The 14,578-nt window shown below is 41.9% G+C and overlaps 1 protein-coding gene across 20 annotated transcripts in view; it reads right to left on the reverse strand.

Moving 5' to 3' along the window:
* Nucleotides 1–14,578, reverse strand: part of TRPM3 (transient receptor potential cation channel subfamily M member 3) — an 809,383-nt gene that overhangs the window by 255,480 nt on the left and 539,325 nt on the right. For 19 of the 20 annotated variants that reach the window (XR_014773156.1, XM_084750067.1, XM_084750062.1 and 16 more), the window contains exons 2-3: nt 7,874–7,953; nt 6,482–6,686 (exon numbers count right to left, since the gene is read on the reverse strand). Coding sequence is in view for 19 of the 20 variants with exons in the window: in XM_084750067.1 (XP_084606193.1) it covers nt 6,482–6,686; nt 7,874–7,953 (285 nt within the window). In the remaining variant the exon portion in view is untranslated. Of the gene's footprint in view, nt 1–6,481; nt 6,687–7,873; nt 7,954–12,518; nt 12,569–14,578 lie in introns of those variants that run through there. The other variant, XM_084750060.1, reaches the window with a different exon arrangement.

Here is a 14,578-nt window from a genome sequence, read left to right on the forward strand (position 1 = left end):
CTGAGTCATCCCATCAGTCTATGATAAGAAGTGTTAATATCTATTATGTGTCTATTAATTGCTAAGGGTTCATATTGCAAATAACAAGACATCTCCCTAGCATGCATTTTAAACATGGTCACCTAGGCATTGCTTTGGCTTGGTGCTCTAGTTAGAAGTTTCCAACTCACTCCATTATCAGATGTCAACAGTATTGGTCAATTGAACAGTGTGAGTACCTTTCCTGTTAAATGAGACCAATCCTGACCACTGAGCAGGATACTACAGGGACTAAACCATGGAAAGTGTAATTGTCAAGAAGATCCAGTAGTGCAAAGTGGGCAAATATTACTCATATTTAATGTAGACATAGCATGCTTGTGTATAACTGATCCAAGTCACATGCTTTACAAAATTGTCTTTATTTTTCACTTGGGTCTCCCTTGCCCACCGTTACTGTAGGCCTTTAGGTCCCTGGTTGGTCAAGAGAGAAGCTGAGATCAAGTAAGACATTCCTCTCTATGATTACCTATCCCTTTCTCTTCATGCTGTTAGCTCTCCTGTCTTGCATGAGGAGGCTTGTTCACAGCACGTGGGTGGCTTTTGGAATGTTCTGTGTGAGATAGAAGCTAGATTTAGTTAAAAATCATATGATTTTATATGTTCTTAAGACAGTGGAGGTCAACGCATCCAGCATTATTTACACACACACACACACACACACACACACACACACACACACACACACACACACTTTAATTTCCAGACAACAAACTAGAAATTACGTTTTGTGAGACTTGGATAGGAAATAAGAGTGTCTCCTTCATTTGAATGGAGAGGACTCTTGTAACATAATCTCTGGGGGTTCAGCTGTGCCTGGTCTTAGGGGTTCCTTTTCTGGGCAGGTGATTTTCCTACTGAAGTGGCTATAGCTGCATCACTGTTGCAAATGCTTATGTTCTCTTATAAATGCTATGGAACTGTTCGGGTGTCACCAGGCATAGGGTATTATCAGCTTCTCTTCTTCTCTTCCATCCCACCTACCGGGGCAAAAGCTGCAGGGTGAGGATATAGCCATCACTACCTAGAGCAGATGGAAGCTGTTTCCCCAAAGAAAGAAACAGACAAACTCCTTAACCGTCTATTGGCATTCTTGACATGAGCTTTGCAGAGCGTTTTGTTCTGCTAATTCATTAGTCACCTCCTTAGCCTTAGAACTTTATGCCTGTAGCTTCTCCCAGCTCCTTTAATGAAAACGAAAATGGGCTGCAGCGCAATAAATCTGGCTACCCTCCTGGAAATGTTCGATGACAGAGCCTCCCCTTTCACTGCAAAGCCATCGTTAATTCTTACAAAGAACCACTTGGTACTTCTTAAGCAGTGTTTGTTCTGATGCATGGGTCTGCCATTGCGAAATCTGCTTTAACAGTCTTGGCAATGCCTTTCCTTCAAGCTCACAGTGGAAAACGTATCCCATTCTCCGCTCTGTTAAGAAATGTGGCAGCCATCAATTTACTTCCTAATTTTTGTAGCCACATATAAAGGGGTACTTGTAATTAAAGCTGCAGGCAGGCACAATATGCCACATCAGAGATAATTCTGCTGATAGCAGCTTTCCAAGCCCACAAAGCCTTTGCTTTGCATCCAGAGTTGAATGTTTATGGTGATTCAGTTGACATAAAAATCTCACCAGAAAGAAAATATTTGGAGTAGCATTCGATGCATTCAAACAAATTCATTCAAATTTTTAGTTTGGTGGCTCTGAAAACGTGGGAAATCAAGGTGTTACTATTTTTGTAGTTTCCCAGTGTTAGCTATCAGATGCTTATTGAATTAATGTTGAGAATGGGAATCTTGCTAGAAATAATATGTCACTAAGCACATACAGGGATATGGGCGATAGTCTATGGAATTTCTTTCAGAGTTCTTTAGCATAGTGTTTTCTAGAAGCAAGGGTCTGGGACGGTTTTCTGGAAGACATTTCAGCCTCTCCTGCTTTCCAGACATATGATTATAATAGGAAATACCAACCACATATTCTACCTTAATTCTTAATTTCAGACAGAGCATCTGATCCTATTTGCCAGCTCAGCAGCCTTTTGGACCACAAGGTGCAAACTGGAAATCAGTGGGGGCAAACTGGAAATCACCAGTTTCATCAGGTGGTGGGAAGCTTTGTGCTAGCCACAGTGCAGTGATCGGTTGTTTGTGTGTGTGAAAAGGGGGTCATTTAGTCATGTCCTACTTGGTGTGTGTCAGCCAAAGATATCCAGATCAAATTTGCAGAATGAAAAGAGACACAACTTTTAAGCCTCAAATTCAGTCCTGGAAGCTCCCTCAGAGTACATGGGTACAAAGGCTAAGCTAACAGGGGAGCCTCCCTACTGTGTGGTCCCCTCTCCCAAAGCTCTGCCAGCAATGCTTTCGCCTTTATGGTCTTAATAGTTAGACCATGTTCAGCATGAAACAAGGGCTATGGTAATTTTCTAAATTGTATGAAAACTGTACTAAGGGACTCTACATGATCTAATAGGCAGAGTAAATAGGAGAGAAGAGGTGGAAGAGAATTATGGGCTGGCATGAAAGGTTTAACTTCATGTCCTTAATTAGGTTTAGTCTTACCTGGCCAACAAGCCAGCACTGCATTAATTAGAAGAGATGATTTGTAAACAAGAGAGTTTGTATTCTGCTCACTTTGTAAGTCATGAGGGAGCCCTCAATAGACCAGAATCTCCAAGAACCTCACCATGTCTGATGACAAGGCCATCTTGCTGTGGCCTTAAGGCAGTTTGTAAATTATGAGATCTGATCCTCAGAGAGTCCAGAGTGGTTTCGGGCTTGTCATCTGGTAGGGTGCATTTTGGGAATGGGAAGGAAATCAGGCTCCTTCCCTCACTGTCAGCTTGGATTGGCTCCTTCCCGTGTCCTAGTTTCTCTCTGCAAAGTGCTGCTTTTCCTGGGGCTGGTTAAGCTTGGACACTGAGTTATGAATACCACCAAGCCCTTGGAAGAACTTGGCAGATGATTCTAATAATGTAGGGTGTAATTTTACAAAGACTACTCCCCGCCCGAAGCTTTAAAGCTTAATTAACCTCATTAAATATTAGTGATTTAAATATTCTGCTACCAAAATTATAAAACCCTTCTAAAAAGGTAGAAGCACAGTTGTAATTAGCTTCCTTTCGATCACCTCCAAATAACTTCCAAATAAAACAGCGATGCCATCTGCTCTAGGCACACATGACAAAGAGAATAGAGAGCAGAAAGGGGATCCTTAGGAGGCTGGGTTCAAGAACTTCCGCTGGGAAAATATTTTACTTCCTTAGAGCTTCAATTCACTCATCTATAACATAGGTGGAGAGGATGAAGATTAATTTTTTCAAGGCTGGAGTGGAGTAACTATGGTACTTATATATCCAATGGATGAGACACCAGATGTGGATCTTAGATTCAGCCATTTGTATTGACCTTCCCTGTTATTTTGTGCCCCCAAGTCAAGAACCACTGATAATGATCCCTTGAATGTCTTTGAGGCTCAAAGGTCTGGGCTATACTGCTGTCCCCACATATGTGGTAGGACAGATACTGAGATATGGCTCTCAAGTAACTGGAGGCATTTTAGTAATAAGTCTGTTCCCTTGCTGCCTGCCTCACTGTGTGCAGTCTACCTTGGCATTTGGAAAATGCTAAAGCTATAACCTAGGCTGCCTTCAAGGAAAATGTTAATGTTATATCTTACCTTAAAAATATTGTTTTTTAAATAAAAGTCAGTCTTGCTCCTATAGTGTTCTGATGACTTTGCTAAAAATCACTTCAAGGACTCTTTTCAGAAGTGTGGGCCCTGAGGCACAGTAAGCTTACTGGCCTGTCTAACTGTCATTTTGGGGAATAATTAACCATACAGTACTCCCATGAAGACTGGCTTCTTTCGCAGGCAGTGGTTGCCAAGTCCTTCTGTCCAAACTGCATGCTGGTTTGCTCAAGAGGTTGAGAAGCAATGGAGGCTCAGGTTGGCAAGCATCCATTCCTCCGCCTCGTAAAACGAGGCCTCTGGCCTGACAGCACCACTTCTTTGTTTGAACAGGAGAAGCAGAGTAACTCCAGGGCAAGCTTTCAAAGTGCACAAGATGCCCGTTTGTGCCTGAATGAATGCTGGGGATTTCCACTCACTAAATACCCAGGGGTAATGAAAAGAAAAAACTGGTCTTCATTAGGCTAATTAGGCTTGGATAGAAAGAAAGGGTCGCCCTTAGAGTGACTGCCCTAAGACCACCTGGGGACACTCTAGCCTCAGGGCCAGCATCATAGTAGTGGACAACAGTCACCAGTGCTCAGGAGGGTAGTGATTAGGGTCCACTTTCATGAGTTCTTTACAGTTGAGGACTGCAAGGTAGCCCTGTGGTATGTACTTGCCTACCATGCATGAGGCTCTGGGTTTGAACACAGCTCTGAAAAAAAAATTCTTGAATATATGTGGAGGAAGTGAAAGCTGAGGGGATTGCAGAATACTTGTTTGCTCATTTATGATCATGACTATTATTCATTAAGGGAATGGTTGATATCTTTTGCTGATCACTTTGAAGGGTACATACTAATAAACTCATTTTGTGTTTGCTCTCCAGGTTTCTATGGTTCTCTTAAACCCACGAGAAATTTTCAAGGGATGAAAAGAACTTCCTATAGAGGAAGTTACACAACAAAAGAGCTCCAGGCTGTGCTTGTTCTAATGTCACGGTAGCTGCTTAGCAACGCAAGTGGGCAAGGAGTAAGGTGGAAAGGACTCCAAGGAAAGGGACCCATTCTGATTGGCTGGCATGAGTGACTGCTGGGGCCAGACAGAGTGTGAACATTGGCTCACATACCTCCAGGTAGCTTTCCTGATGGTGACTGTCACTCATGCCATCTTCACAGAAGAGATTATGTTTACTCAACGGCTGATGCCCCTATGGAAATATTCTATTGGACCTTCGGGCTTTTAGGAAGTACTGGAAGCTGTTCCTGTGACCCATCTGTGTCATTTTCATACATATATGGAGCACTAGCTGTGGATTTAGTATCTCTTATATTCACAGACATCACAGATGGAAACTTTGCCAGCTTTCTAGGTAGAACACTTGAGGCTCCTGTAAATTAAATGGCTGAGCAAAGACAGACAGGCAGTGAGAATTTGTCTAGTCCTGTGACTTCAAGAGCACATATCAATTTTGATTGATTACAAAGTTTCTGTCAGTGCAAAGGTTTCGGTAGCATTAGCATCAGGCACCATTCAAAGCCTTTAACACACAGAGGGACTGTTAATCCCAGAGACAGTCTTCTGAAGTAGATGTTACTACCCTGTTTTACACTCAAGGAAAGTAAGGCACTAGGCTTAAATTGGACAGTCACACACCCGGCAAGTGACGCCACCAGAATATGAATAAAATGCCAGTGGATTCCTATTCCAAGGCCAGCAAGTAAGATACAGAGTTTGACCTTTCAGAATTATATTCAAGTATTGACTGAGAATGTAAATTAAACTCTATGAACAAATAGAGGCATGTGTCAAAGGAGCATCCTTGAAAGGATGAGTCCAATGTTTTTTCAATTTCTCTCAGAGCCTAGGGGAAATAAGAATATTAATAATGCCAGCTAAATTAGCTCACACCCACTGACATGTCCAGCACTGTGTTGATGTCTTACACCTGTTACCTAACTCTTTAAGCAGCCAGAAGCAAGCTTGCTGAAATAGAAAACTTCCAGAATTTTCAGAACACACGGTATATATTCAATTCTTCCAAAAGTCACCTTAAGAGTAGTCCATGGGAACTGTAGTTTAGACATGACAAAAAAAATCTATATATTGCTGAATTTCTCACTAAAGATATTTTCCTTATCTATTGAGAATATTACTAGGCCAACTCCTTGGAGAAAAGGTACCTGGTATGGATTACAAAATCTCTGTCAAGACAAGGAAGGAAACAACTTGGAAAATGCTGCTAATAAAACAAAATAGAAACCTAAAGGAAACATTCTTTTTCTCTCCAAAGCTGGGGTAAAGGATTTAGAAAAAGGCCAAGTAGATGAGACACAGAAAATAACATGGAAAACTGTAAATAAGTATAGAAAATAAGCCAGATTCAGAAAGACAAGTACCACATTCTCCCTCATATGTGAAAGCCAGAAAGCAGTGGAACTGAATGTAAGAGTGGTCGAAACAAGAATATGATAAAGATGCTGGGAGAGGTAAATAAAGTGATGGATTTGGTTAATGTCTATGTATGCACATATGGAAACAACATTGAACCACGTGATCATATACAATGATACATATTAACCAGAATAAAAATCAACTTATCATCTGATCTCGTGCTAATGGTTTAAAATGTCCTGGGAAGGTTTTCTTTTCCCTTACTTTAAAGTGAGAGGGGCCAGGCTAGCCTGGAACCTATAGCCCAGGATCTTAGCTGTTTTCTTACAGGGTGTGAAACTGTGTGTGGGAATGAGTGACTGGCTCTTTTATTACCATGGCTTTGTTGGAATGGCCGCCTCCTTGGAACTCAATGGTCCCAAAAGCATCTGTTGGGCTGAGCTGTGTGTGTTTGCTGATAGACCACTTCTCAGACTGGATGTCATTTCGGGAGAGGCGGCTCTCGTTTTTCTCATTCTGGAGCACAGAAATACTGGGAGTGAGTCCGACATGCTGGCCTATTAGGCGCCCACAGCAACACCTAGAACATGAGAGGTTAAAGTTAAGCCCTTGCGTCAGCCACAATTAGAGTACACACTCAGGCAGCCCATTATAGGAACCCACAGACCATGCCGACCCATTCTAGGTAAGTGGCAAGTGAAACCCCAGAATTCAGCCTTATCCCCATGGCACCCCATTTACTGCTCTTCCCCATCACCCAATTTATCTATTTCAACAACTCCTGTCCTTTTCCACTGGTACCTTTCACTACTTGGCCTATTGTTTGGGACAGGGCAATTATGTACAAAATTCTCTAGATGTTTCTACTTTTAACAGCTCCCATCTATCAAATCTTTCATGGAGGATGCTGAAGAGGTCAGAGGGAAGAATTTTAACATGGGCATTTAAATGAGGAATCTCATTCACACCCAACATGTCTCCGACTGATATTTGCCATCAAATATTCAATTCTGATAATAAAAATCTATAGGTCCCCCCTCCCTCTTTGGAGAAGTAATGAAAAAGATGGAAACTTAAATTTTATTCCCTCTGTCATCAAAATATCCATATGTGTTATAATGACCACTATTACAAGTAGGAATAGTACTTACATACACACCCACCATGCTCTTAACACTAATAATTTAGGATTCACCAATGACAAAAATTTGCAGGTTAGGCAATGTATCCAAGGTTATGTATCTAGTCTATGGCTGTAAAATCTGTATTTGAAGCTATCTTTTAAAATTGCCCATTCAAAATGGCATATCCAGATGACAGTGTACTATTCTAGCTGATTTTCATGAAGGTAACTGCAGTACCAAAAATATGCCGAGGAATCTTAAGGTCTAAAACCATAATTAACCTGCTGGGAGCCTTTTCATTCAAAACTGTTTAAAAAAAAACTATAGCAGGACATGTTGGTACAAATGAAATAGTCTGACAAAATATTTATGTGGGAAATTAAATATTAGTAACAAAAATATAGTATACTGTTATATAGAGCAATCAGCTCTTTCTGTGATGGTGGATCTGTCCCTCTGTGTACAGACACTTAGCTGATGAATTAATGACAGCTGTGGCATATTAAGTGGTATAATGTGTATTTGCTTCAATAATATATTTAATTTGACAGTGGTTCCCTTGAAGTGGGTAGTAATTACTATGGTACTCTATCCCCATAATTATTACTTCACACTCTTAATACATTAAAGACAAAAGGATTACCTATGGGGGTCTTTGGTGCTGGGTATGATGTGCACACATTCTCTTTTATAAAATGCTCTTTCAATCCAGGATTTCTGAGCCTAAAACGGAAAGAGAGAGAAAGAGGAAAGATGAACATACAATTTAAATCTTTTTGGCTAGGCAGCAACATCAGGTAATCACACAGTACACTAGTATATCATCAATGGATTTCACACTGCATGTCATCTAACCAGCCAGCCTGCTGATTGGGTTAACATCATAATATTAAGAAGTTAAGAAAATAGGCTGGGAGAAGTTTTAATAAGAGGACTATAGACATGTTCATTATGGCCTTTAATGGACAGAAACACAAAGCTATTCATAGAGAAAATGAAGTCGAAGGAACAGAACATGGCATTTACATAAAAGCAAGATTCAAAAGTCAGAACAAATACATCCAATTCAGTGTCGGGTTTTCACGGTCAAGGCTCCCATTAGATGTTCCTTACAGAAAGAAAGGAAGATGGCAGAGGGAGTGCCTAGCCTCAAATACCTGCCGTACCACTAAGACTGCTAACACCCAAGTTTGTAATACGGAACAGAGAGGGAGCAAAGGAAATAGGGAGACAAGGCGGGTGTCAACGTAAGCACAGCCCTAACACTCCCACGCAATTCTTGGAAAGGAAATGGGTACATTCCCCCCTCGCACCTACATATATACAAAAAATACGGCTTCTTGGAAAAGGTGCTCTTGAGGCCATTTACCCAGAAAACCTGCCATCAAGATTTGGTCCTAGGTAGACAAAAGATGTTTCGTCAAACTGAAGCATCTCTCCACCCCTTCCCACCCACCCTCTCCGCGACCACCAAGCAGTGTCTATCCTGAATGTACAAGCTATGGGCTGTAGACCAATTCATCCCACTATAGCTGTGAATGAAGACCCACACATTTGTAGATGAAAACATCATGTCATAATACCAAAAGCCCGGGGACTCCCGGACCCCTTCCATCAAAAGCATTAGAAACAGTAGAGAGGTCTCCACTAAACCCACTAAGCTTCTCAGATGAGTCGTTTCCTAAGTACTTAAGACGGAAATTGTTGGAGCAGGTCTTAGCTGTTTCATATGGCACTATCTCACTGTCACCCTAAATCTATATTGCTAAAATATGCTGGCCTAAGGCTGTTCACTTGACCCATGTCAGTCACTGGTGGAGACTGTTAGCAGCTCCTGCTTGCCGGATGTGATTGGCCCCGGCTCCCTGGATACATGGTGCTATTCAAGCCTCATGAGGTCTGGTGTACACTTACTCCTTTGATCTCACACAATGAAGGTCTGTTTATGCATGTGACATCCATAGCAATAGTTCTTTCATACTTAAGATAATGCATATTCTACACACGGCCACATGGAGGATGGTTGAGTGCCATCAAGGCACTGTATTCTGTTTCAGTAATGATCACAATCAGGCTACTTCATTTTTGTTTTCCTTACATTGTCCTTATTTAAAGGAGCAGCCCACACTGCCTCAAAGGTCTCCAGGTCCAGGTGAACCTCGGCACACTCATGCACACAGAAGGCATTTATATATATTTTTTCAGCTAGACATGAAAAAAAAAAACTGACTCTTACAGGGCCTCCTTCTTAAACCAGTAGGAAAAGCCACTGGCTCCATCTTTGCAACAGAAATGAGTTCAGCAGCAAAGATAACCAGTCTTTATCTTTGTAGGAAGCCTGTAAATTAAACTATTCATAGCCCATGGTGCTGAAACACTGAATACTTTTGTTGATGTTATCTCTGGGCAGAAAGAGGTAGGACACTCCTGATTAGACATTTGAGACCCACTTTCCCTACACCTTGGGGAGCAGCAAAGAAAGAATGTACTTTTGTATCCCATCCTGGCTTAGCCTTCAAAAGAATCTTTGAGGGGGAAGGGGCAGAGGGAGCATCTGCCTGCGTCAGTGGGTGCTGGCTCGTCTTCCAGGAGAGTGAGCTGGGAGAGCAGCATGTGTGGGGTACAGAGTCCACAGCTGACAGAGGTGCATGAGGAGGACTCTGGTAGACAGGGCAGCTAGGAGTTCTTTTATCCTCGGTGTTTCCCCATCTGGATACTGGGTACAGCAATAATGCTGGATACATTGGGCTGTCGTTATTTGGGGAGTATCATGAATGACTTCATGAAGAGAGACTGGTCTTGGCTTGTTTGTTTATTGAGACAGTTTCTCCCTCTGTAGACCTGGCTAGCCTGGGAATCAGTCTGAATCTTAGCTGGTGTTGAACTGGCAGCAACCATTCTCCTGAACCCTCTAAGCACTGAGAGTAAGACATGCACCATCATGTCAGGCTTATAGCCTGATTCTGACACTGTAAATTCGTTTGAGATTATATGAGGGTCCTACAACTATTTGTAGCAATGGCCACCCCTATGTTTGGATTATAGAGCACTGGACTGGCCACTAATGAGATAGGAAGAAAAGTTACTTGCCTCATGTATAGCAGTTAGATTCTAAGTTACTATGGGAAGTTTTGTGACAATCAGACACATGTAGCTCATAGTAGGAGTTCAGCAAGGACTCACAGTGGCTAACATGTGTTAAAGGACCATTATGTGCAGGACCGTTACTACATCCACTTTATCGGTGCAGAAATGGAGCCAGAGAGATACATCAAATGAGTTCCAAAGCCACAGTTTGATTTTGAATAGCCTTTCTCCAGGATCTTTCCTCTTACTCATTAGACACATTCCTTTGCCAGAGGAGACAGTACTGGTTCTGAATGTCCTTTATGTGTGCAGTGCCATCTGAGATGCCTGGGACAATTTCTGTGTTTGGATCACACTGGACTCCTAGTGTCATGCAGGAAACCGGTTCAGACTTGTTCCTTCCACCTCTTTGTCCCCAGTCCAGCTCTCTCTCTCACACATGGGGGTGGGGCCTGGGTGTGTGTGAACTGTTCTTCCTCTCCCCTTGGGGTAATGGATGGGATGCTACTTTAGGAAGACCACAATGTATGATGGAGAAATTAAAAGGGGGTGTGTGTTATAATTTCTGCTGTGGCAAAGAAATGGAATCACAACAGGACTTTAAGCTTCTGAATATGGGGTCCATGCCAGATGAATCAGACTCTTCAAGGATGCAGTTATTATTAGTTTCAATTTGGGAGGTCCTGAAAGCTTCAGTAAGACAGTATGTAGAAAAATTATTACTTATGGTTGGTCTGTCTGTTAGTCTTCAGTGGCACACAATTTGACTGGTGTGCAACTTAATTACATTCTCAAAGAATAAATGCAGCCTCTTTGTGAGTGAATGGATGAGAATCTACTTCTGTTATTAGCAGATTAATCAATTCCCTTGCCAAGGCACAATTGGGAGGAAAAGAGAGGTGAGGTAAAAAGATCTTTCCATCATTCATAATAAACCTTGACTCTTTTTATTTATGAGTCAAGTATAATTCATCATAGGAAGAATGTGTGCATAACGATGACTTAGGAATGCTCCAAATTATGCAGAATTCACTTTGCTTTATTGTGGGATTGGCTTTATTGGACACCTATTTAGGTTGTTAGTGTGAACAGATATTCTATTTAAAAAGTTTTTTTTTGGTAAGGGCATATTTTCATGTATAATCATGATTTAACTTGTTGCCTAAATACATTCCTTTTTTCTTTTGTTCTTTCTTTTATTCTTTTGAAAAACTCCACATGAAGCTTTGAACTTTGCTCCAACACCCAACTAAGTTAGCACTGAGGATTCTCCTCATTGTTAGAAAGCATGACATAAATCTGACACGCATTTCCTGCTGGCCTCTTAATTCTCTTCTAATGCAAAACTTTACTGGAGAGTTGGCCCTACCAGCTTTGCTTTGCAATTATGCCACAGAAGGCTCCTATCCTCCTAGGGAAGGTAAGTGCTATTGGCCCTCAACAAATCACTTCTGTATGTACTTTTCTGGAGAAAGAATGGTCAAGTAGCCACGCTAACTTTGTCAGGGGCTATTAATCTTCCTTGTCTTTTTGCACTGTCAGCCATGTATGGTGTGTAATAGGGAAACATTTTCAAAGGCTAATAATTAAAGGACGTCTTTTTCAAAATAGAAACAAGAACATCTGCATTTTGAACAAAGTATAATGGTTATGAAAAGGAGTAAAAGCAGGAGCTATTTCTGAAAGTTAATCAGTAAAACATCAAGATGAAAGAAGGCAAAACAAACCCCTAAATATTGTCTTATACAAAAGACGCATTAAGTCATTTCATTTCAACAGGTTTTACTCCCTTTCATCCAGTAGGCTCTGCTACTGACAATAAAGTTCCAACAACTCTGCTCTGTCTTCTCTACCTCCCTACCCACTGCAGACTCCAGGCTTTCTCCAGAAGGGAGCAGTTGTAGTACAAACTTAGCAGCAGCTCAGTAACCCAGACAGGTAATCTTAAAATGAAAAAGAAAGTATATGACCCTTCTCGACACAACTTACAAGGAACACCGCTCTTTATCCTGCTGGCCACCACAGTTTCTAGTTTCAAGAGGCCGCTACACAGTCTTCATTAGAACAAAATACCAAATACACATTCATTTCCCCTTCTGCTCTCTCTCTCCCCCCTCTCTGTGTTCCTATATTCTCCCTCCAAGTCCCCACATCCAACACGGACAGGTCAAACAAGAGAAAAGTTAGCTGAAGTTATTTACCTGCGCACTGACTCTGGCTGGCAGCAAGGCAGTCCCCCTGCACAGCTCCTGTTGCTTTCATTTTGCTGTGACTGGGGCTGGCCATCCCGTTAATAATGCTCGGATGACCGCCCACTGGAAAAAAAAAGTCACTTGCCAGGCTCTTCCCCCAAGAGACATTTCAAGTAAGCAATGAACTTGGTCAGCCTGGCCCCCTTGGAATGTGCTGGTGCTCCCGGATTAGCCTCGCTAGGAATCCCATGGAAGGTCCCCTCACAGTCTTCACACACTGCTTGATTTGAACACCTAATCTGAAGCCAGAAGAAAAACAAATCCCCCGGGGAGATCGGGTTTAACCAGCACAAGTCCTAACTGCTCCCCACACCGCCCCCACCTTCTCTTTTTCCATTTATAGAAAAAAAAAAAAGCTTGCAAGAGTGTGATAAGGTGCTCCGAGTCCTGAAAGTTCAGCTTTGGAAAGCAAATCTCTCTAAAGAAACAGTGTATTAATGTTCCCAGTAGTTTGAACACACAAGAGGCATTGTTCCCCCCATCGCACAGAATGGAATGGTAGTATTGCTTTAAAAAAGAAACTGCTAAAAAATAAAAAATAAAAAACCCTCAGTGTTTCAAAGGAACCCTGTGGTCCCCAAACATGAGCCTAAGCAGAACGTAGCTGGGGCTGGCCAAGGACCTTCCACAGCTAGATGTCAACAAAACTTGTCTGAGCACACTTCTCACCCACAGCCTTGCCCAGCCCAAATACACAAGAGACCTGCAGTCCCCTTTTTCTGTATTGAAAAGCAAGGAGCTGAGTGCTCCAAAGCTGTGGGTGCAGGTGGAAAGTGGAGAAAGTGGGCTGCGTCAGCTGAGTGTCTTCACTCAGACACTTGCTGGCATGTGGACTCCTAGAGACTGTGCTTTCAAAGATCACCCACGAGGGAGGGAATGCTCTTGATGATAGATATTAAGCAGGTAAGCAAATACAGTAGGGGAGAAGAGAGTTCAACTTTCAGTAAAGCAAAGAGACTCTTAAGAAGTGAATGAATGAACATTACATCTCTTTCCAAGGGTGACAGTCAACTGAGAGGTGGCACCCTTCAGCAGTAAATACTCAGTTGGGGTAGTGGGCCTTTGACTTTCATTTTCCTATTATCTTGTGACAGGGTGACTAATATGTGTCATGTGTACTGTGAAAATGACAGTGGTAGCCAAGTGATTTATTCACACTTGGATTAGCTCTTGAACCAGCCATATTTACTGTCTGTGCTCTTTACAGGACTGATGGCCACATTTGCTGGTCTTCTGCTTAACCACAGTTTCCTGAGAGACAAGAGACAGTCACCTGCCTAGTGATTTTTCAATGGATGAAACATGGTTAAAAAAAAAAAAGACTTAAGTGAAAAACTGCACCATGCCTTAGCATGGAACACAATAAGGAAGGCTGAGGAGATGGCTCAGTGGGCGAAGCGTGCAAAGTGTAGGGTTCAGAGTTTGAGTCCCCAGAAGCCATCTATAGCTGGACACCTTGGCGTTCATCTGCTAATCTAGCACTCCTGTGAAAAACGTGAAAGAGAAATAGACAATCCTAAAACACTCTTTGGCTAATTGGTTTGGGATCTCCAGCTGCAGGCAACAAAAAGATCTTTTCTCAAAAAAAAAAATGTGGAAAGATAGGGACTAAACTGAAGCTGTACACACACACACACACACACACACACACACACACACACACACACACTGACATATCTGTTCTTTAGTCTCTCTCTCTCTCTCTCCCTCTCTCCATTCCCTCACAGATTTATTTTTATAAAAGAGAGAAATATTCTTTATCCATCTTCAGGAATTAGCCACAGTTTTAATGCACTGGAGATACCCTTAAGTATTCATTCTAATTGACTCATTAGAGGTGGTCTCTACAGCGTTGTTTAGACCACAGAACTGGAAACCATATCCACTGATATGAGATTAAATAAATTATGGTTTACCCCATTTGATGAGAACAGTAAGGTTTCAGGGAGGAACATACAGTTCCATGTTGCTATGTTAAAAAAGAAAAGTAGGCCACAGAAAAAAATAGG

The sequence above is a fragment of the Acomys minous genome, assembly GCF_964271855.1.
Source record: "Acomys minous genome assembly, chromosome: 2".
NCBI lineage: Eukaryota > Metazoa > Chordata > Mammalia > Rodentia > Muridae > Acomys > Acomys minous.